The following is a 24,347-nucleotide window of genomic DNA, read 5'->3' on the forward strand; positions in this document are numbered from 1 at the left end:
GGTTAGTTTTGAGATAGATAGCCCTTCAGGCTTACTTGCTTAGGATCCTGATAAAGTGGTTTGGTCGGGTCAGGGGTCCCATACCGCATCGCAAGCCCTTGCCCAAGCCGGGACCACTAATAAGGCGTAGGGTTCCAAGTATCCAACGCTGTACAAGTGTATGCATGTTTGTAGTACAATATAAAACGAGTAACTTTTTTTTCACCTCACTAGCTCAATGCAAACAACTGACTTGGACTATTTACATATTGATTAAGTTACATACAAGCTTACTTAGTAGTATTAATTGCGATTTCATACATTCACTACAACTTGCGCAGCGCAGCAAATTTAATATTCGAACTTGTAATAACCATTAGTCATTTTGTAAACAGGCCTTTATAAAAAAAAAACAAATGAAAATGTAGTATGAGAATTCGATATTCAAATGTATTTGCATACAGGTGCAGAGTACATAGATAAGAATGTGAACTTTAGATAGTGTATTTGAGGTGAATGGCCAAAGGCTGCGGATGGAATGTTGTGTTGCCAAACCGATCGGAACACTAAGATACTGACCATTCCGAAACTTGATCGATGTTTTGTATGTAAACTAAAATGTATGTAAATAAAATATTACCTTTGCTGTAAGAATGTTTAAATTTATAGTATAAAAGCATCTTAGATATATTAGGCACACATCTAAAAATATGTAAGTACTTTTTGGCAAACTCGATTGCATATAAATATATGAATCCGCGCTATGTTGCGGAATTTCATAAGAACTATTCTTCATACTAAACTGAACGAAACGCCGCAGAAATGTAGTCTGGCTCTGTCACGCCAATACGCAAGAGCGATAGAGATAGATAGCTACGAAAGAGATATTATCGTGAGCGTTTGTGCATTCGGCTACGCACACAGCGCACACTGATGGTCATGCTTTAGGTAAGTAGATAATATTCGATTGTGGTCATTTTTTTTAATTTACTGGCAGTCATAGTTGAGCTAAGTACCTAAGATGCCAACAGTTATTTAAGGCACTTTCCCTCCAGAGCTCAATATTTTTTCCACACTAGTACAAACAGCAACACCCTCAACTAACCATCGGTAGACTTTATGCCCTTGTAATAACGTTTACAAATGTACAGATAACAGTGTTGCCGATGGTACGTGCGTTACGTACGACCAGCACGGGTAGCATGGTCGCGCGATAGACGATAAAATATCAGGCCGTCCCTATCGCACTATTAGTAAGTGCGATAGGGACGGCCAGATGTTTTATCATTTATCGCGCGACCATAATTGCCTGCCAGATCTTCAAATTTTGATTTAATTCAGGAAGTGATACAATTATAGCAAAGGCTAGTGGGCACTAAGGAGGGGAAAAGGTAGGTAGGTACTGTACTGTCCCACAGTCGGTGTATGTAACATTAATTTGTCATTCAGCAAGGTCGCTATGTAACTTAGCTAATGAGACTACCTTCTAAAGCTAGTCCACAGTATTATTGCAAGCCTTGAACTTGAAAGCAAAGCAAATTATGCGGTCAACGACTAGCGGTGCGACCGGAGGTTTCTTTTCCCATAACATTATGCATATACATGGGCGGTTCGATACTTCGGAGCGGCATAAAAGTGTTACAATGTTATGCACGTCGATTTTATGCATTTTTACGGTTTTTAGAGGTAATTTATGGCTTGTTTATTTACTGTGTTATCAGTCAGAAGTCGACCTTTGAGTATTTGGCGACTGTCTTTGACTTTGATGTCTTTGTTATTTATATTGATGCCGAAGTACTTTTCCATACTTAGATTTGCACCATAAAAACGAGTTAGTACGAGTATGGTTAAAATAAAAACTGAAATTTTATTATACATATTCGGAAAATCAACAGCTTTAAATACCCAATACCTAAGTTATACAAAATATTTATTTTATTTCAATTTGCAATCCCATACCGTTTAAATAATAGACAAACAAATTTGTTATTTATTTATTATTTTATTATTATTTATTAATTAAAATTTACACAAAGACCAATTTAGTGCATTGCGATATAATCAGCTTTCCCATAAGGCTTGAGCATTGAGCAACATACATTTTCAAAATGGCGCTACTATTTGAAAATCGAATGCACTTATTTCGTTTCTCATTTCATAAATGGAAGTGCCATTTAAAGGCCCGTCCAAATACAGCCGGAATGAGATCGAGAGTGGGTGGGCGGGCCAAGGAGTGACCGGCACCGCTTTTAACCGGCATTGTTTAACGAAAAGGTTTTGTAATAAGCTATAATTTTGGTTCGTAAAGATACTTAATACCTTTCCTGACCTACATTTAAAATCATCCGTAGTAAAGAACCAATGACTAGCAGTCTGGTGTTGTCGGTGACCCTGCCGATGGTCCTCGGTTTATTTAGGGCATTTATTTGTGTGATGAACACAGGTATTTGTATCTCAGTCATATAGGTTTTTTCTATGCATTTTAAGTATCTGTGTATTATGTATATCGTTGTCTACTCAGGCACAACACAAGCCTTCTTGAGCTTACCGTGGGTCTCAGTTAATCTGTGTAAAAATATCCTATAATATTTGTTTAAAATATCAACCACAAAATGTATGAAGAAACAGAAGTGAATGTCACAATCATAAGAACAAAGCTCGTTTGGAAAATAATTTAAAACAAATATTTAAACGAATGGTGTCAAGGTATGATACTTTTAAACGTTAGCTAACTGTGCATTTTAACGTTAGATACAATGTATACATCTACTTACACGATGACTTGGAATTTTAAGACGAGTGTGTGATTTTTGTGAAGTAGAGTTAAAGTAGAGTCAGAAAAAATTTATCCCGTTAATAAATAAATATAAAGAGTGTTATCATGTTAACCTTACGTATAATACCTTGTTACAGTCCGTTACTAAAAAACTTTACATTACTTAATTAGGATTTTAGAAAATATTTTTGAAATTAACATTGTGATGATTTTCAATAAATTTGTAGTTTCAGGTTTCTCATTTCGGATCTTATTAGTTCAAGAGAAACATCATATCTTTCAATAATGTTATCGTGCTTGAATCAGTGACTGACCTAACTCCTTGTGCCGTGTGGTGCCGGCATCGGAAAAGAATAGGACCATCCCATCTCGTCCCGTGGGTGTCGCTTAAGGCGACTAAGGGAAAACGGATGGCAGCAGATATGCACACGAGCAAGGCTCGATACTTCGCGGGGTCCTTGCTCACGAGACCTGTGCTACCCGCCACCACAAAAAAATCCTTACCAAGTATAGATAGTGTTGTGAATTTAAGCTTTGAGGCGTAAACTACAAAACTCGAGTCGCGACTTCTGAGTCTTAAAGCCTCGACCATATAAGCCTCAACCTTATAAGTTTGCGTTGCTGCTTACGAGCACAGAATCCTCGAGTCTTTAGTCCTCAAGCTTTAAAGACTCCTAAGCTTTGAAGGTTTAAGTCTATAAGGTTTGTAGCATTTAAGTCTTAAGAGCTTTTAATAAACTAGATCCTAAGGTCAACAGAAGTAAAAAAACAGGCCAAGTGCGAGTCGAACTCGCTCACTGAGAGCTCCGTACTTTTTAGTATCCTGAGATATATGAGATACAGCGTGGTGACGTGACCGGGCGGACGGATATCTGAGTCTTAGTAATAGACTTACGTTTTTACCCATTGTGTACGGAACCCTAAAATTTACCAAACCGACACGTCAAATTAAGGGTTAAAAATAAATACTATCTGCCTATAAAGCTCGTTGTTTGAGCTCTTAAAGCTTGACACAGGCCTTCGAGGTTTAGGGGGCTTGAGCTCTCTATGAAGCCCGAGTCTTAAAGACACTCTTAAGAGCTCATAAAAAGCTTGAGTCGTTAAGGTTCTGAACCGTTTCTGAGCTAAAACCTTTAACGCTTGAGTCTTTAAAGCGTGAACCTTTAGGGTTTGCAAGTCTTTAAGGTTTAAAAGTCTTCAAGACTAGTCTTATAACAACACTAAGTATAGATGATGCAAGTCGCCTAATGAACTTTTATTTAGAAAGTAAGTTTGCTGTAGCCGGCGCGACCGGTATCGAAAGCCCCGAAATTCGGTTGGATTGCCACTCGGAATTTATAACATGGCCGTTAGTGTCGCATTCGTAATGCCAAATGAGAAAACTGGTTCAGCGAAGCACCCAGCGCTGCTGAGAAAATTATATGTCTTGTAAATTGCTGGGGCGTCTTTAGTATTTCGTGCTTGCTCTCATAGCAGGGCCCAGGGCCGGATTTCAGCATAGGCCCAAAAGGTTGAGCCTAGGAGCTCGGGTAACCTGGTACCTATTGGTTTTGAGACAAAGAGAATAAATCTAGGGGGCATAGAATTTTGTCCCTAAATCTAGGCCGTTTTCACAGATTCTCACAAAGACACATAACTTTGATAAATGTTATAAATAAATAGTATAAGTACCTACCTCATTGTATAAAATAAGAAAAGTATGATAAGCGTACAAGACAATTAAATGTTGTTTGACAAGAAAATTTTGTTTACTACCAAATGCTATACAGTCATATCCACAATGTAGAGCAATACATCTTAGAACAGTCTCCAACGAACACTGTTTATTTACCTCTTGTTATCGCTGAGCTAACTTAGCTCGCACCGCTCGGGATAGTTTCACAATAACCACCTTTCATCACAGCAAACGGCCGGCCACGCGGAAACAAAAGATTTCCACCTGCATTCAAACATCCGTCGATTGTTTTCGCAAGCTCGGCTTGTTTGTAAGAACCCATTCACCTATCTCCGTTCATTGAACGAACGATAATTTAACCCGATTGAATTAATCATATCCGACCTTGTCGAGAAGAAGGTCGTGTGTTTATACTGCTTACAGAGCGCAGGCGAGTGTGACTTGTCGAATGAACCATTATAAGTGGGATCTTAACCTCCTGAAGGAACAGTGTAGGTATAAATTTAATAAATTCCAAATTTTTTTATTATTATTTTTACAAATTTATTAATTTGAATTACTACATGTAATATAATATTATTTACCTGGGTATGCTTATCTAAAACAAAAATGACAGAGAACAAAAATCCACTAATGCCTCTATAATTAAAAAAAAAAACAAATTATGTAGATGATTTTAAATTTCTATGTTACGTTGCCAGTCATCAGCATCATAAATCATACCTATCTACGTATTCAATGTAGTAGATACCTTGAAAGAGCTTATGAGTCTGAGTAGATATAGGTACCTAAACATTATAGAACATGTTCCAAAATAAAAAATGGCCTTCCTTGGAATTATTAAAACAAAACATAACAATTTTATGATGATGCTAATACCAACAATTTTTAGTAATCAGAGCGCGTTTAATACCTATAAGTACTGTTTCGTTTCACCTACGCTCTGTAAGCATTTTGAATTAAAACCTAGGTCAGTTTTTGTGATAAACTCATCTGGAATATATAGTTAGTGTCATTCATAATCATAACTATGGTCGTGTACGTGTAGTGCGGTATTTAATTAACTGTAACTGCTGAGAAAGTTTAGTTGTGAGTTGTGATGAGTTATGATTGGCCATGGAGACCTGCTGGGCTTTTGAGGTTGGTACTTAATCTCAAATGTTCTTTATTCGCGTGTGAAAATGATAGGCAGATAAAATACGTTGAAGTTGAAGATATTGTTAAAAGTTCATTAATAGCTTTATGTCATATAGTATGTTTAGTATTTTTAAAGCGAATACGATCTCACAATCTACCCGATTGACCAATGAACTGATAATTACAATTAATATTATGTACCTAATTAAGACCTAATATGTATGCAATAAATGCTTATGACTTATGACTTATGACTAATGTCATTCTGACATTTCAATTCTGACTATTATCGTTGCTAAAATTACACGTTAGCGCTCCATCGGCCTAACGTCTTATTTACATACCAATCTATACAAATATAATTAGAGATTCGACATCGCGGATTAACTTTCACGAGCCGATCCCAACAGATGTACCGAGTGCTGACTGATGTTTATCTCGGACTTTCTATTAAATTTAAACAATTGTCTTGGAATAAGTTCCGGCCATTTGGCTGTGATAAGCATGCAAGCACGCAACCATTACCTCGTCTTCACCTACTTGTATAAACCAGTGTTATTTGTACCTCCGATTGTACTAGGAAGTTACTGGAATATAGGTCAGTTTACAATGGTGATTTGAGGCCGGTGTTTAACACTGACAACATTGTAGCAGCTCCGAAGACGTGCCGATATTTATTTGATGTTTTTGTGAGTCGATGAGTTGAATGACACCGACATTTTGATGCAAGATGATAGTTTGGACGATAAGGCGCACGCAGTAGCCGATGAGAGCCGATTAGAGGTGTACTTCCACGTACGGCGTGATTGGTCACGTACGCTGGATCGCGTTACAAAACAGACAATACGGTGCTTTAATGAATATAATTTGGAGTCAAATAACACATTACGCGTCAAATAAACTACTGGAGCTACCTACACAGAGAAATCTATGAAGATATATCGCTTATAAATTCAGAGCTAACGATCTTAAAGGACATCTAAGTAAGCGGCTTTAACACATTTTCCAAAAGAGAGTTTTTGTCAGTAGCAAGTCATTCATAGGAATAAATGGGTATAACCTGTCGATACACACAAAGAGTATGTCTATGTAGCATTGCATTTCACATTTAAACTATGTACATATACCTCTTCTTTTCAAATTTAAAGCCTATTAGCTAATTTACAATATACGGTAGAACGGCCGGTAGGATCCGTGAATTAAGATAAGTTAAGATAACACTGCTAAGAGTTAGCATTCACTGCTAAGAGTTCATTTGAAATTAAGTAGCATGCAGTAACTTTTTAAATACATATATTACTTCTATGAATGTCCAGAAAACTCACCTAATCTAACTTTATCAATTCCAGGGTGACTACATATGGATCGAACCGGTGTCGGGTCGCGAGTTCGACGTTGCCATCGGCGCGCGAGTGCTCGCGGCCGAGGGCCGGCGCATCCGCGTGCGCGACGACGACGGACAGGAGCAATGGCTGCCACCGGAGAGGAGGATCAAGGCCATGCACGCGACCTCCGTGCATGGCGTCGAGGACATGATCTCGCTGGGAGATCTGCATGAGGCGGGGATACTGAGGAACCTGCTGATCAGATACAACGAGAATCTCATCTATGTAAGTAGCTTTAGCTCGAGTGTTGTCGGCCAGGAGCAATGGCTGCCACCGGAGCGGAGGATTAAGGCCATGCACGCGACCTCCGTGCATGGCGTGGAGGACATGATCTCGCTGGGAGATCTGCATGAGGCGGGGATACTGAGGAACCTGCTGATCAGATACAACAAGAATCTCATCTATGGGCTCAGGCAATCTGTGTAAAAAATGTCCTATAATATTTATTTATTTATTTATAGCTTGCTTGTGTGATGTTGGTAGCTTTTACAATTGCAAAGTTTAGCTTACGCGATGATTTAAATGTATGATACCACTGGAAGATCTGTATCAAGCAGGATCATAAAGAAACTTGCTTACTGTACAAGAAATATCACATTCGTGTACATTAGTTACATACTTACCTAATACATAACATTTTTGCTTTGAAGTCAATCAATCATTGCCATTGATATTCACAGTGATAAAGAAGCCGTAATGCGCATTGAATATTAAAGTCAAACTAGATATTTCCTCCGAATTGTCTGTGACAATGAAATCAAATATCAGAATGAAAAAAATCTATTATTCATTTCTATTCCATTCTTCATGGGCGAAGTTTAATGAAGGTATTGTATTCTCGTCAATGGCTGAAGCTGATGAGTCATAGCTTATTCTCCTCTTAGCAATTCGCAAACATACCAAAATAAAATGAATCTCGTGACTCCGTATAGTAAATGTTTACTTACTTTCAATTATGGATACGTGGAGAATTATAAACAATAAATCGTATAAAGAATCACAAGTATTTCATACTTGAAGAGAGCTGTTGAGATGATACAATACAGCTATAAAAATAATATTAATGATGAATTGATGATAGAGGAATTTGATGATAAACTACGTAGCATTACACAAATTTAAAATGCCTTCTAAAATGATGTGTATCTTAATATGTGTATAACTGTTACTTATATGATTTATTTTTTAGCATTCTCGAATTTCTCGAGATGAATACCTAATAATTGAAACAGATATATTATACTATATTCATAGTTTACTTAGTTAGTTAAGCTAAGTCGATTACGCCCTGATCACTAGACCACCCGGCCACAGCGATACTTTTTCCAAATACTCTAGTTGCTCCAGTAGATAAATGCTATCTTTGCGAGGTTACTTCCTGTTTTTATGTTTCGTACACATTCAGTGTACTTACCGCTAAATTAAAAATAATCATTTTACATTACAGACATACACGGGATCAATATTGGTAGCAGTGAACCCCTACCAAATCCTGCCCATCTACACAGCGGACCAGATCAAGTTGTACAAAGAGCGCAAGATTGGAGAACTGCCTCCTCACATATTCGCGATCGGTGACAATGCGTACGCGCATATGCGTAGATACGGGCAGGACCAGTGCATCGTTATCAGCGGGGAGTCTGGGGCGGGGAAGACAGAGTCTACTAAGCTGATTCTGCAGTATCTGGCTGCTATCAGTGGGAAGCATTCTTGGATTGAACAACAGGTTCGTTCAACTTTATTACAGCTTACCTGACTTGTACACAACTCTCTCGCAAAAGTTGCATTATCCCGTTTACCATGTTTACATGATAGGTAAACATGCTACTTCTAGTTAAGACAGAAATATATTTTTCTTGTTGCTTAGTGTTGCCTAGTAGAAATTTTGATAGGTAAACATGCTACTTCTAGTCCACGACACACGAAAAACCCCGGAAATTTCACCACCTACATGAAGTTTACAATTTCAATTTCATTTATTTAAAGGACCAACTGAGATCATTATTGTTAGTACGCAATTACATAATAATAAATAACTTAAATATATGGTTAGTATTCTACTAATCACGAGTCATGACACATCACATCACATGACACACATCACGACTGTAATTTTTATTTTCATCTTCCAGATCTTGGAAGCTAACCCGATTCTAGAAGCCTTCGGTAATGCGAAAACAGTCAGGAATGACAACTCTTCCCGCTTTGGAAAATACATTGACATACATTTCAACAGCAGCGGGGTGATCGAGGGCGCCAAAATAGAGCAGTACCTATTGGAGAAGTCCAGGATTGTATCCCAGGGAACCGATGAGAGGAATTATCACGTGTTCTACTGTTTACTAGCTGGTCTATCAAAGGAAGAGAAGAAGAAATTGGAGCTGGGAGAACCAAAGGAATATAGATACTTGTCCGGGGTAAATAATTTAAAGTATTGGGAATATTCTTTACAAAATAACTCCTTTACTAAAATAATGTGTTTCGTTTCAGGGTGGCAGTTTCACGTGTGAAGGCAGAGACGATGCTGCCGAGTTCGCAGATATACGATCTGCTATGAAGGTGTTGCTCTTCACCGAACCAGAAATATGGGAAATTCTGAAACTACTCGCTGCAGTGCTCCACTGTGGTAACATCAAATATGAAGCAACCGTCGTAGATAATTTAGATGCCACAGAAATTATAGAACAAGCAAATGTGAAAAGAGTTGCTAATCTCCTAGGAGTACCCACGCAGTCGTTAATTCAAGCACTCACGAGAAAAACACTTTTTGCACACGGAGAGACTGTCGTTTCGACGTTAAGTAAAACCCAATCGGTGGACATCAGAGATGCCTTTGTAAAAGGAATTTATGGGAGACTTTTCGTCACTATCGTAAAGAAAATCAACGCAGCTATATACAAACCCAAAGCCACGACACGAACTGCTATTGGTGTTCTAGACATATTCGGATTTGAGAATTTCGATCAAAATAGTTTTGAACAATTCTGTATTAATTTTGCCAACGAAAACCTTCAACAATTTTTCGTGCGGCACATCTTCAAACTGGAACAAGAAGAATACAATCACGAAGGAATCAATTGGCAACATATAGAATTCGTTGACAACCAAGATGCGTTAGATTTAATAGCTCTTAAACAATTGAACATTATGGCTTTAATAGACGAGGAATCAAAATTCCCGAAAGGCACTGACCAAACTATGTTAGCAAAACTACATAAAACCCATGGACTGCATAGGAACTATTTGAAACCTAAATCGGATATCAACACAAGCTTCGGCCTCAACCACTTTGCTGGTGTCGTGTTTTATGATACAAGAGGATTTTTAGAAAAGAATCGGGACACGTTCAGTGCCGACCTTTTACAACTGATTCACGTGTCTACCAACAAATTCTTGCAAAATATTTTCCAAGGTGACATCGTAATGGGATCCGAAACCAGAAAGCGAACTCCGACCCTATCGACGCAGTTCAAGAAGTCGTTGGACTTACTGATGAGAACTTTAGGGACGTGTCAGCCATTCTTCATTCGGTGTATAAAACCAAACGAATTTAAAAAGCCTATGTTGTTCGACCGAGGGCTCTGTTGCAGACAGCTGAGATACTCCGGCATGATGGAAACGATTAGGATTCGAAGAGCTGGATACCCAATTCGGCACAGTTTCAAAGAGTTCGTGGAAAGATACAGGTTCCTAATATCTGGAGTTCCACCCGCACATAAAACTGACTGCAGAATGGCAACAGCAAAAATCTGTGCATCAGTTCTCGGCAAATCAGATTATCAACTAGGTCATACCAAAGTATTTTTGAAGGACGCACATGATTTGTTCTTGGAGCAAGAGAGGGATAGGGTACTTACCCGAAAGATTTTGATTCTTCAGAGGTCTATTCGTGGCTGGGTGTACCGGCGCCGCTTCTTGAAGATGAGGGCAGCAGCGATTTTGATCCAGCGTCACTGGCGAGGCAAGTTGCAGAGACTGCGGTACAACAAGATGAAAGTGGGATACGCCAGACTTCAAGCCTTGATTCGTGCCAGAGTGCTGGCGCACAGGTTCAGACATCTTCGTGGCCATATTGTGTCTTTGCAGGTCAGTCTAAAACATAAACATTAAAATATTGATATTGAAAAAACAGGATCTATTATGTACATTGATTCGACTTATCACGATAAAGGGTCGTAATGTCGCTCACAGTTTACCTACGAAATCAAAGTTACTTACAAACTCTTACTCAACATTGCAGGCAGCAGCCCGCGGCTACCTCGTACGCCGTTCGTACGGCCACAAGATGTGGGCGATCGTGAAGATCCAGAGCCACGTGCGGCGCCTCATCGCCATGCGGCGCTACAAGCGACTGCGCAAGGACGCTCGCGAGCATACAGAGGCGTTGCGCATGCGACGGATGGAGGAGCAGCGCCTGCAGCATCAGGGCAACACGCGCGCTAAGGAGATCGCCGAGCAGAATTATCGGGTAAGGGTTACGATAGTCCTGGTGACTTGTGGCAAATATACACATTTAGGAATCATCTTACACCGACCTAGTGCTACGCCCACAAGATTTGGGCCATCATGAAGAGCGCTACAAGGAGCAGCGCAAAGTCAAGCGAGTCCACAGAGGCTTTGCGCCTGCGACGGATGGAGGAGCAGCGCCTGCAGCACTAGGGCAACATGCGCGCTAAGATCGCTGAGCAGAAAATTATCGGGTAAGGGTTAGATACAGCGCTGTCAATATGGGACAATTTTACATCAACCTATGAACTTACCACTACTACATGGTGCTAGTGCTACAAACGAGCTACGAGAGATCAGGATCACTGAAGCTACATCCATATAACCTTATCTATTTGTGTATTATCAGTAGCACTTCAGTAAATTATTGCATACTTATGACACTAGATATAATCAAACGATACCTATCTGTGTTGAAGTCAATACAGGTATTAGGTAGGTATATCTATAAAAATTTAGTAAAATTCAAATTGCAACCAATCTTAATGTAATTTCCTGGAAGTTAAAAGACTGCCGAAATACGCATTATCATATCAGATATTTGAATCGTGACGTATCCTATTGTCGTCACGTTTTTTGCATGCTAGATAAGAATAAGTACCGCAATGATAAAGCTTGAGCAAAGAGAAAGAAGGTAGCATCGTATCCTTGTTAGGCAATAGTCACACCAAGGGCGAGTAAACGATAAGCTATCGAGTGCTTTGTAGTTCAAGAAACAAACCAAGACATCCCGTTTCGTGTAGGTAGTTGTAGGTACACACTGCCGGCGGGGACTCTCTAATATTCGACTCTGAAAGCCTCTATGACGTCAAAAGCTATCAAAGATAAAACTCGCTCAGCGATACTCGCTTCATAGCCGATCGAAAAAACGGTTAGAACTATAATTGATTCTCACCAAATTGTTTCAAGTTCCTAGTTAGATTTAATTACTTGCTCATCGTCGGCGGTGGCCACAACAGTCAGTCATTTGCGAAATTTTAAATTAGGAAAGTAGGAAGTAAAGTAAAAGAAAAAATTAAAAAGCAATAACATGTCCCATCTTTTATTCATAAGTACTTATTTAAAAATTCTAGTGCGAACTTTGCTACCTAGATGCCTATCTTACTTGACATCCAATTTAAATCTCTGATATAAAGTCATAAGATAAAACTCCTCGATGCTTATCTTTAAAATCAAACTCATTTGCATTTAAATTGTTTATGAAAAGCTGCAATCTAGATGGTTCCATTAGTGATATCACCTATTTACAAATATAGGTATACCTTCCTACTTGATAATTGACTTCCTTCCTTAATTTTCCTAATTACATTTTTATGTTATTTTTATTTTTTAATTGACTATCAGTACATCCAGTACCACTATACATATCTAAATATATTTGTTTGATATAAAATATTAATAACATATTATTTCGTATGTTATGTTAATGAACTCATCGGGCACTTCGTAATTAAATTAAGACCTTCCAAATATCCTGATCAAAATACTGTAATATCGTATCTTTCATTCTAAAACTATTATATGAAATAGTAGGTAGGTAGCTGTGTCTAACCTTTGTGTGAGATGTTAGAAGCTGGAGAAAAATTTAAAATTAAACAATAAAGCGTCAAGTAAAACCGGGTAATAGTTAGACGTTCATCAGTGAAATTTACAATTTATTTTTAGATAAAATCTACATTAGATATCACTTATTTTTATCGGCACTGATTGAATTATTAATCAAACACGTAAGATAACAATATAAACAAAATCGCCGCGGTTTTTAAAATTGTCTTATCTCCGATGATAATCAAAATTTCGTAATCAGAGAATGTTTTAACGGAGTCAGAAATTTTTGTGCTACCGCCAACAGTAAACTAATTATGTAGATTATTAGTTTTTGATTATTTGTTTCTATATTATTTTGGATTGCGTGTCTACCTACTATTGAGTTTCAGGTACGAACCTACATTTTCATTATAAGTAATAGACTATTCCTGAATTAAGTACTCTTGAGGAATAGGATTATTAAAAAAAAATAACCGCCCTAAAAATCTCTAATAAGCAGGGAGCGTACTTTTCATGCCGATGACATTAATCTGACGTCACGCTCCGTATAGGATGATCCCAAATAGTTTTATTGTAAATTATTAATCATTAGTCGTCAATCATTTTAATCGTATAAAAATTACTTCAAATACAGTAGTCCATTTACATGTGGCATAAATAATACCTACTTGAAATGTGAAACGTGAATAAAATTATTTGATTTGTTTTTATAAATAAATTTAATTTAATAGTATTGTTAACAACACATTACAAGAAATACGTAGAAAAGAGAATTTCTCTCTAACGTAAAGCACACCATCCTTCTTGCATTCATTACCATGCAAAGAAATTCATAACTTAAAATGATTGATGACTAATGATTAATAATTAACAATAAAACAATTTGAGATCACCCTATATGGAGCGTGACGTCAAATTGATGTCATCGGCACGAAAAGTACGCTCCCTGCTAATAAGTAACTACATATTTGGAAACTGAAATTGTATATTTTATTACATATCTAAAAACAATTCTTGAGATTTTTCAAGCAGTTAACTACAAAGTTACCTTCTATAATTAAAACACTGCTTTACACGATTCAATGACTTCAGGCAGAAGTATCTATTGGTATAATCTAATTGGCAGGTAAATCATGAGCAATTGAGCACTGTGAGCAGAGCCGTAACGTTACCCAATTTTTTCGCCGCTTTACAATTATATCACTTTATGGTCAAATATTCGCACTGACACCGACAGCGATCAATCAAGCATATAGGGCTGTTACACAATGTTTACTAAACTCATCACTTTCAACAACCAGTGTAAGTTAGATCTTCATTCCCTCATTCGAGTTACGCGTCTCAAGACATATAAACTGGCCTGCAATGAACCAACACAAGTTCTTTCAGCCCTAATAGCAGCTCAGTTGTGCAATTATCACACACGGCTGGTTGTATAACACTGTCCAGTTGAACCACTCCGTAACCTGAGAAGGCAGGAGCAATAGAAACTACATATTGCTGGATGCCGGTCGTGTGCGATTTTTAAATCGCGAAAGTGGAAACTCGATCATGGTTTCCTGTTTCAAGCGCGCGCGCGATGACTTCGGGGAGTTTTACTATGTGTGTTTAAACAATATATTTAATACAATAAAATAGTGTTAAATGATCTAATAATGATGATGTAGTTTAAAAACCGGAGATAATTACCTACCTACAGCACTTGCGCTGCGGTTGAACATAAATCAAAATTAATTGACTGGCATTCTTCAATTAAATTTTCTAAATAGTCTCTTATCGAAACTCGCAGTGTCTGGTCAATTATGTTGGCGACGCAAGCACAGCTTGCTAAATTCCGGTTATCTGTTCTCCAGGAGCGCATGTACGAGTTGGAGCGGCGCGATGCGGAACTAGCCCTGGAAGAGAAGCGGCAGTTGGAAGTGAAGCGGGCGCTGGTGCAGGAGGCGGCGCGGAAGCAGGACGAGCCGGTGGACGACAGCAAGCTGGTGGAAGCCATGTTCGACTTCCTGCCGGACTCGAGCAGCGAGGCGCCGGCGCCGAAAGACACTTCGGTGTTCAGCGACCTGCCGCAACAGAGAGCGGACCAGCAAGAGGTAAGCACGCCTTTCATAGCGATGAGTCATAAGTTATGTTTTGTTTTTATGAGGTGCAGTGAGGTTTACGCCCGTGAGGAAGCATATTGCTACTTCAACTGATACCAATATCCTGCCTGCCACTACCTGCCTGCTATCACTGTCAAATCTTTTACAAATATTTTTGATGTAGTGGTGACATCAGTCCTAAGGTCCTAACCTATCATTCATTTGAAATTACAAGAAAATTTCGCTATCGTCCCAACTTTCGATGCAATCTGTATGATATCATGATCAAGATTATCTACTGATACCTAAAATTAAACCTTATTTCGTTTGTGATTACAGATGGTGACACCAATGCAAACGACATCAGAAGACGAAGAGGACCTCTCCGAGTTCAAATTCCAAAAGTTTGCAGCTACATATTTTCAAGGAAATGTTACTCACCAGTATTCAAGGAAACCCTTGAAGCATCCCTTATTACCACTACATACACAGGGAGATCAATTGGTAAGCACCATAGATAGCTTATTAATGAGAACAGAGTCTCTTATCTGTTAAGAATACCAGAATTAACGACTATATAATATTTTTCAGGCTGCCCAAGCATTATGGATCACTATTCTGCGCTTCACGGGTGATCTCCCTGAACCCAGATACCACACAATGGACAGAGACAACACGTCAGTAATGTCCAAAGTGACGGCAACGCTCGGCAGGAACTTTATCAGGTCTAAAGAGTTCCAGGAGGCGCAAATGATGGGCGTCGACCCTGATGCCTACCTTAACAAACAGAAGCCGAGATCCATCAGACACAAGTTAGTGTCGCTGACGCTGAAGCGAAAGAACAAGCTTGGCGAAGATGTCAGGCGAAAATTACAGGTAAGTAATATTTAAACTACGGCATATATATATGCAAGTAGCAGGCATTTATTGACATTGGAAATCGAAACCACTAAAATGTTTTTTTTTTTTTAATTATTGCAGGATGAAGAATATACTGCAGACAGTTACCAGTCTTGGCTGGAATCACGTCCCACGTCTAATCTAGAAAAACTTCACTTCATCATTGGCCATGGAATCCTACGCGCGGAACTGCGAGACGAAATTTACTGCCAAATATGCAAACAATTGACCAATAATCCGTCAAAATCATCTCACGCAAGAGGCTGGATCTTACTGTCCTTGTGTGTCGGATGCTTCGCTCCGAGTGAGAAATTCGTGAACTATCTAAGAGCTTTTATCAGAGAAGGTCCACCCGGATATGCACCTTACTGTGAAGATCGTCTTAAGAGAACGTTTAACAACGGCACCCGAAACCAGCCCCCTTCGTGGTTGGAACTTCAAGCAACAAAGTCTAAAAAACCTATAATGTTGCCAATTACGTTTATGGACGGCAACACAAAAACCTTGTTAGCCGACTCTGCAACAACAGCCAGAGAATTGTGCAATCAGTTGTCTGATAAGATTGGCTTGAAAGACCAGTTTGGTTTTTCTCTTTACATTGCTCTGTTCGATAAAGTTAGTTCATTGGGAAGTGGCGGTGACCATGTGATGGATGCAATTTCACAATGCGAGCAATACGCTAAAGAACAAGGCGCACAAGAAAGAAACGCACCATGGAGACTGTTCTTTAGGAAAGAAATCTTTGCACCCTGGCATGACCCGACCGAAGACCAAGTGGCTACGAATCTCATTTATCAACAAGTTGTCAGAGGTGTTAAATTCGGCGAATACAGGTGTGACAAGGAAGAAGACTTAGCGATGATTGCAGCTCAGCAATATTACATTGAGTATGGCCAAGACATGAACACTGAAAGATTATACACTTTATTACCTAACTACATACCGGATTATTGTCTAACAGGAGTTGAAAAAGCAGTGGACAGATGGGGTGCGTTAGTGGTGCAAGCTTATAAGAAAAGTTATTATGTGAAAGAGAAAGTTCCTACATACAGGGTCAAAGAAGACGTTGTCAGTTACGCGAAGTTTAAGTGGCCACTATTGTTTTCTAGATTTTATGAGGCTTACAGAAATTCTGGCCCGAATTTACCCAAAAATGATGTCATTATTGCTGTAAATTGGACTGGCGTGTACGTAGTAGATGACCAGGAACAAGTGTTATTAGAGTTATCGTTCCCGGAAATTACTACAGTGGCGAGCCAAAAGACAAATAAAGTGTTTACGCAGACCTTTAGTTTGTCTACAGTCCGAGGAGAAGAGTTCACATTCCAAAGCCCGAACGCAGAAGATATTCGTGATTTAGTGGTGTATTTCTTAGAAGGTCTTAAGAAGAGGTCTAAATTTGTGATAGCATTGCAAGACTATAAGGCTCCTGGCGAAGGTTCTAGTTTCTTAACATTCCAAAAGGGAGATCTGATTATTCTAGAAGAGGATAGCACTGGCGAATCTGTTCTGAACAATGGTTGGTGTATTGGCCGGTGTGAGAGGACTGTGGAACGGGGTGACTTCCCAGCAGAAACAGTCTATGTGTTGCCTGCTCTGACCAAACCACCACCTGATATATTGGCACTGTTTTGCATGGAAGGTGCGTCACACGGGCGCAAAGTGCCGACTGCGACGCTAAATGGAACTGAAACAAGAGATAAACCCCACACGTTAATAGAATACGCCATGGACCATTTCAGATTGCCACCGAAACGCACTGTCTCGAAAGCACTTACCTTATCAACAGCAAAGAGAGGTGGCACCGAAGAATTGTGGCGACATTCGAGGGAGCCTATAAAACAACCGCTGTTAAAGAAATTGCAGGCCAAAGAGGAGCTCGCCGAAGAAGCTTGCTTCGCGTATACCGCTATCCTAAAGTATATGGGAGATTTACCTTCAAAACGACCTCGGATCGGGAATGAATATACTGACCATATTTTCGATGGCCCTCTTAAGCATGAAATATTACGAGATGAAATATACTGCCAAATAATGAAACAATTGACTGACAATAGGAACAGAATGTCTGAAGAAAGAGGTTGGGAATTAATGTGGCTCGCGACAGGGTTGTTTGCATGTAGCCAGGGACTACTCCGAGAGCTGACACTGTTCCTTAGAACTAGAAGGTATCCAATTGCTCAAGACTCACTCCAAAGACTTCAAAAGACTTTAAGAAACGGACAAAGAAAATATCCTCCACACCAAGTGGAAGTAGAAGCCATTCAACATAAGACTACTCAGATATTCCATAAGGTTTACTTCCCGGATGATACAGATGAGGCGTTTGAAGTGGACTCGTCAACGCGTGCTAAAGATTTTTGTCAGAATATTGCACAGAGACTGAATCTCAGATCTAGTGAAGGCTTTAGTTTGTTCGTTAAAATAGCTGATAAGGTGATCTCGGTGCCGGAGGGAGACTTCTTCTTTGACTTCGTGCGACATCTCACGGACTGGATCAAGAAAGCGCGCCCTACCCGAGATGGCATTACACCACAATTTACTTATCAGGTGTGTATTAAATGTAACAAATAAGTGGTAACAGTTTCATATCTGTAGCACGTATCATAATTATTTTGCCTCATTATCAGTAAGTCCGTTTTTATAATTACCTAACCCATGTCAAAAAAATATCCATATAATTTTTATCGCCATGAAATCCTGTTCTAATTCTGAAAAATCTCACAAAGGAATCAATTACTGGTGAAAGGAGTCAAATACAGGCATATAACTTTCCTTATAGTTAGGCATAATATCATAAAGAAAATTGTAAAAATACAGAGTTACCTACTTACTTGGTTGGCGCGATAACCCAAATGAGTTTTGGTCTCCAACACAAGACCGCCACTTTGCTCGGTCTTGAGCGGTATCGCGCTAGCTTTCGCCGACGCCGAGCTCACGAAAAATACAGACATCATTAATAAAAAATAATCCCTGCTCCTCAGGTGTTCTTCATGAAGAAGCTATGGACGAACACGGTGCCGGGCAAGGACCGTGCGGCAGACGTGATCTTCCATTTCCACCAGGAGCTGCCCAAGCTCCTGCGAGGGTACCACCGCTGCGGGCGCGAGGAGGCTGCGCGGCTGGCCGCGTTGGCGTACCGCGCCCGCTTTGGGGAAAACAAGCAGGAACTTCAGGCGATACCGTGAGTAAATTATGTCTTTCATTTCCTGCAGGAAGGTACGGTATCGCCTTCATTTTGATTTTCAAGAAGACTGAGACTCCTCTGCTTGGCGAAAGATATCATTTGCCTTTACGATCTTGTAAGTAGTCATTAGCGCCGTTTCATATTGTCCAGTACAAATTACTAATTAGACACGCACTACCGTTATCAGTAACATAACCTAAAGCAAGAAAAGTCTACACGATGCGGGAATGTAAATCTGTATTGTCTCCCACACCTCTTGAACTATCTAAAACGACACACATGAGTTTGTAAACTCAATATTTTAATTGGACGGTGTTATGGAATAGCGAACTAAGCGCCAAAATCCGAAAAAAAAGTTATGAATGCAGTTCGGATATAAATGTGATAATCTATAGTATTGACTATTTCTTTGTTGAAAAATCATGCTTACAGCCTTATTTTAAGGGGTAGAATCAAGCGACACGTTAAAATTTGTATGGCCCTGTGTACTAAGTCGTTACGTAAAAACGAATTGAACGCCAAATTTACTTTTACAAATTATAATAAGCGTATATTCTAAATCGCAAAATCGAGTTAAACGCCATAAAGATGTTATTAATTCGTTTTGGTTTAAAGTTTTGATGATTTATAAACGCAATATCGATTTAACCGCCCTGATGGTGTCGTTTAATTCGTTGTTACATATTTGAAATTGCAGGATATTTCGCTTAATGAGAACTAAGTATCAAGCGGTTTTGTTATATCATAATATCTTATGTGTGTAATCCTGGCTAGTACTAATGAATTATTATTAGTTACAATGCCAATTTTGCCATATATGCTGATTTTTTTGACATTTATTAAAAAAAGTTGATTGCACAACAAAACTAAATTGTTAGACGGATTAGTCCTAATCATTGTGAAGGAAAACATTGTTGTTGATTTATTTACAATAGCACTATTTACTCAAAGATATGTAATTTTATTTTATTCCAGTATTCACTTTACCTCTAACAATTTGCATTAAAGAATCAAGCGACAAAATATGTCTCATAGTACGCTACGGCGAAATAAATTAACCTCATCGCAGTATTAGTTCAATAAAGAATCAAGCGGAAAAACGTTAATAACTTCGAAACTTGAATAGGTATGGTGTTATTTTTTTTTTCTATTTAAATTATGAACACTTTTATAGGTTCAATGTCAAAATTAACTTTTTTGCTTTATAAATGAACTTACAACAACTGATTCAAATTTCAAATCTTTCTAGCTCATTTTCTCGATTTCAACTAACTGTCGCTTGATCGCTTATTCCATAACACTGTCCAATTGCCCATTATATTACAGGCAAATGCTCCGGGAATTAATACCAGCAGACCTAATAAAGCTGCAAAGCTCTGCCGACTGGAAGCGCGCCATCGTAGCCTCTTACAACCAGGACGCCGGCATGACCCCTGAGGACGCCAAGATCACGTTCCTCAAGGTCATCTACCGGTGGCCGACCTTTGGCTCCGCGTTCTTCGAGGTCAAGCAGACGACAGAGCCCAATTATCCGGAGCTGCTGCTGATTGCCATTAACAAGCATGGCGTCAGTTTGATCCACCCGCAGTCTAAGGTAAGCGCAGTTTATAAACTAAATGAAATGGTGATGCGTAACTAAATCCCACAGACTTCGCTGGTTCGGCCACCTACGAATGGGAGAGGATCGAGCTGCCAAGGGGCAGGATCTGGAAGACCAACTGGTGGCCCCCGGCGGGTCGGCCCAGATACCGCTGGGGAGACAGTGTGATGGCGGATCTGTGTCAGCTACAAGCCGATAATTGGCAGGAAGCTGCTCAGGATCGGGATAAGTGGCGTGGTCTCGTTTTGGAGGCCAAGATCCTCTTTAGATGACAGACCCATACTAGTTTAGTTAAATGGTGCCTGCCTGCACCATTGCATCAAACTACATCTATGGAAGTTTTAAATTGGCAAACTAACGAGATCATCTTATTTATTCACAACCTGAAATAGGTTGACAAGAAATTTGTCCTTTTCTAAGAGACACAGTCAAAACACAAACGATTATCAAGGGCTAATTTACTCTATGGCCTACTTGAAAAACTCTAGAACAAAACTAAAACTACTGAAATAAAGATGGGCAGATTTATCACACGCGTATAGGGTTGCCATATCGAATGACACCAAAATAGGGATAAAAGGAAATTTTATCGGGATTTTGGAACTTGTGTCAGGAAGTGCAAACTAAAATAAAAATCAAATTAAACAATTTTTTCCCCGCTATTTCCATATTAAATGATATTTTCATCCCTTATTATCATAAATTGATAATGATAAACAATTAAAAAAAATGCATTTAGCATAAGTGTAACTTTTGATTAAACATTTTTTGTTATTTTCAAGCTTTGAAGCAGAAACGTTTCGTTTTTGTTTCATGTTCTTGCAAATTAAGTCTGTAGGGAGTTAGTAAGTTTGTAGGGAGTCGGGAGGACATGATAAAAATCGGGAGATTCCCGTCAAATCCCGACCATGTGGCAACCCTACACGCGTATCTAATTGTAAGCTATCGTTATCGTGTTTATTCTAGGCAAGACAGACTAATAGATGTAATTGTTCTTTATTACTATGGTGGGCATCCTTCATTTAACGACGTCAGTTTGTCTACGGTTCTAATTATTTCTTCTTCAATTAGACAAATGGTTAATTAGGATTGTAACACGTTGAATGAAGTAAGCGGAATGCTTTCAAACCAGCAGGATGTTGTTAGGAATAGGTAGGTAGGTATTGAAAAGTTTGAATTTTTAAAAATAACTACCAATTATTGAAGTGAAACTTCTAATACTACTTCCAACTGACAGCGTTCGTTAAACTTTTAACGATCAGTGTTGCCAACTCGAATTTTGAAATACCCCTTACTATTCTCATTTGCACATTACAAAGTTTCACTTCTTCCATGCGGAGGGACTCCACGTACTATATTTTTTTTACCTATCATAAATTATGTATAGTAAGTCGAAGCACGTCAATTGATAATCTAACAAAAAAAGTACTACAGCCGATTGGCCAATGCTGCCAACAACCTACACATTTCAATTAGCGTCCCAAAAACAAATTTAATGAACTCTATAACTTTTATTTCAGGACATCCTAGTTACACATCCATTCACCAGAATATCAAATTGGTCCTCCGGCAACACCTACTTCCACATGACCATAGGCAACCTCGTTCGCGGCTCCAAGCTACTCTGCGAAACATCGCTCGGCTACAAGATGGACGACCTCCTAACGTCATACATCTCACTTATGCTCACCAACATGAACAAGCAACGGTCTATGCGTGTCAAGTGAAATGGTTTTGTTCCACAGATAGTGCTAAGGCGGGACTGAAATGCTTTTTATAGTTGCGTCTTACTCACATCCTTCCTGAACTTCCTGAAGTACGACCATTCAAGGTCACCAGGCGTGTAAGTTTGCTAGAATGGAACAGGAATACGCTGCATAACGCTGTTCAATCTTTATTCTAAGAGTGGCGGGCGACAAAGTTGTTCGGCGACTTTGTCGCCCGTGGACGACTACCCTAAGATAGTTTTGATTCTTAGGCCCCGCGCACACGGAGGCAACAGTTGCTCGGCGACTTTCGTATTTGTATGAAAAGTTGCGTCGCCTCGTGTGCGCACCTTCATACTAGCCCATAGACCGAGCGACGGAGACAAAACAGTTTTGTCGCCCGTGTGCGCGGAGCCTTACTGGTTCATCACGGAAGGACGTGTGTAGGGTGCTTAATAAAAACAATATTCTAGTGAACGAATGGTTGTCTATGCTTAAAATGCACGCGAATGTTTATACTCTGTCAAACAAGTCTGTCAGTAAATAAGAACAAAGAAAACTATAGGTATGCATCCTTTTCTTTAGGGTGCTAGAGAAAAGGATACCTATAGTTTTCTTTGTTATTATTTACTGACAGACTTGTTTGACAGAGTATAGTACTAGTTATTTAATTTTCCGAAAGTTTATAAACTTTTATCGGTGCGTGTTTTTTTAGTTTGGTGTATTTAATTAAAGGATGTGGATATATAATTCTTATAAATATTGTGTATGTTGGTACATATTGGAAAATTCTGCATGGTATAATAGTTTTAGGCATATCACAATTGTATTGTGAACTGTTAAATGACTTACGAATTGGTTAGGTATAAGGAAAGCGGTAGTTTGTACCGAGAAATAAAGGTAGTTGCACAAAGTTAATAATAATACGATAGCAATTCAATTCATTAAGTATAGCAATTATACATGAACCTTGTCGGAGGATTGTAATTAAGTCGTATCCGTCCATAATTTATTTTTATATAACTGTTTATACTTGGAAAACTAGATTCCTGTGGTAAAACTAACAAATCCATTAAGGATAGGTATTTTTATTGTATTGTTTTATTACCGTTAGGTAAAAATAACTATTTTGCGGAGTGTTCGGTTTAAAGATAACCAAGACAAGGTAATCTAAGAACAACATCGTTTCGACTATGGCACTTTATACCTAATGGTAATGATTTTATCGATTAGCTTCTAACAATCGTACCTACCTATCGTTTGAAACTGATGCATGAGATTATCCAAAATTTTTTTCTATCTAATTTGTACCTTCTTATGACTAGAAGTCGCGTAATCAGTGTAATGTAGCTTTTAGAAAATAAAGATCTGTTATATCGTATTTATATTGGTTACTTGGTAGATAATTTTAGATAAATTAATAAACCCATATTACATAATATGTTTGTTAATCAAATGCCTTGCTTGACGTAACCGAGAGTTCGTTTATACACTATATAAATAAATAAATTAACCTTTATTTTAAATAGATATATTCCAAATGAATTTGTAGGCAATGTAATTAGTTGTTTAAGTGTCTAAAGTTGCCATTTCGAAGCCGCACACATTGAATCGTTTTAACCCCTGGAGACCCATGGGTCTAGTTTTTAGGTAAAAAACGACCTTGAGGTTATAAACTTAAGGATTGTATTTTTGATTTTAACTGCAGAAGCTATCAAGCCCGTGGGACTCTAGAGGTTCAAAGGGTGCTTCCGGTTTCGAAATGTCGTTATAAGTATTGTGTTAAATTGTCAATATCATGCCATGAGTACGAAGACAATTCTTCTGTTTGTTTATTCGCTTTAGTCAAAAATGTTGCATTTGTGAG

General features: G+C 38.8%; 1 protein-coding gene across 2 annotated transcripts in view; it reads left to right on the forward strand.

Annotated features, from left to right (window-relative positions):
* LOC125227631 (myosin-VIIa) overlaps positions 1 to 22,746 on the forward strand; it is a 55,500-nt gene extending 32,754 nt beyond the window's left edge. Inside the window, exons 1-13 of one of the 2 annotated variants that reach the window (XM_048131987.1) lie at positions 5,453 to 5,570; positions 6,917 to 7,177; positions 8,400 to 8,678; positions 9,085 to 9,369; positions 9,443 to 11,038; positions 11,193 to 11,420; positions 14,860 to 15,099; positions 15,427 to 15,591; positions 15,679 to 15,963; positions 16,069 to 18,537; positions 18,972 to 19,171; positions 20,501 to 20,768; positions 22,295 to 22,746. In XM_048131987.1, coding sequence (XP_047987944.1) covers positions 5,547 to 5,570; positions 6,917 to 7,177; positions 8,400 to 8,678; positions 9,085 to 9,369; positions 9,443 to 11,038; positions 11,193 to 11,420; positions 14,860 to 15,099; positions 15,427 to 15,591; positions 15,679 to 15,963; positions 16,069 to 18,537; positions 18,972 to 19,171; positions 20,501 to 20,768; positions 22,295 to 22,501 — 6,507 coding nt within the window. In that variant the 5' untranslated portion in view covers positions 5,453 to 5,546 and the 3' untranslated portion in view covers positions 22,502 to 22,746. Of the gene's footprint in view, positions 1 to 5,452; positions 5,571 to 6,916; positions 7,178 to 8,399; positions 8,679 to 9,084; positions 9,370 to 9,442; positions 11,039 to 11,192; positions 11,421 to 14,859; positions 15,100 to 15,426; positions 15,592 to 15,678; positions 15,964 to 16,068; positions 18,538 to 18,971; positions 19,172 to 20,500; positions 20,769 to 22,294 lie in introns of those variants that run through there. The other variant, XM_048131988.1, reaches the window with a different exon arrangement.
* Positions 22,747 to 24,347: the final 1,601 nt, after the last annotated feature.

Source organism: Leguminivora glycinivorella, chromosome 6 (assembly GCF_023078275.1).
Source record: "Leguminivora glycinivorella isolate SPB_JAAS2020 chromosome 6, LegGlyc_1.1, whole genome shotgun sequence".
Taxonomy (NCBI): Eukaryota; Metazoa; Arthropoda; class Insecta; order Lepidoptera; family Tortricidae; genus Leguminivora; species Leguminivora glycinivorella.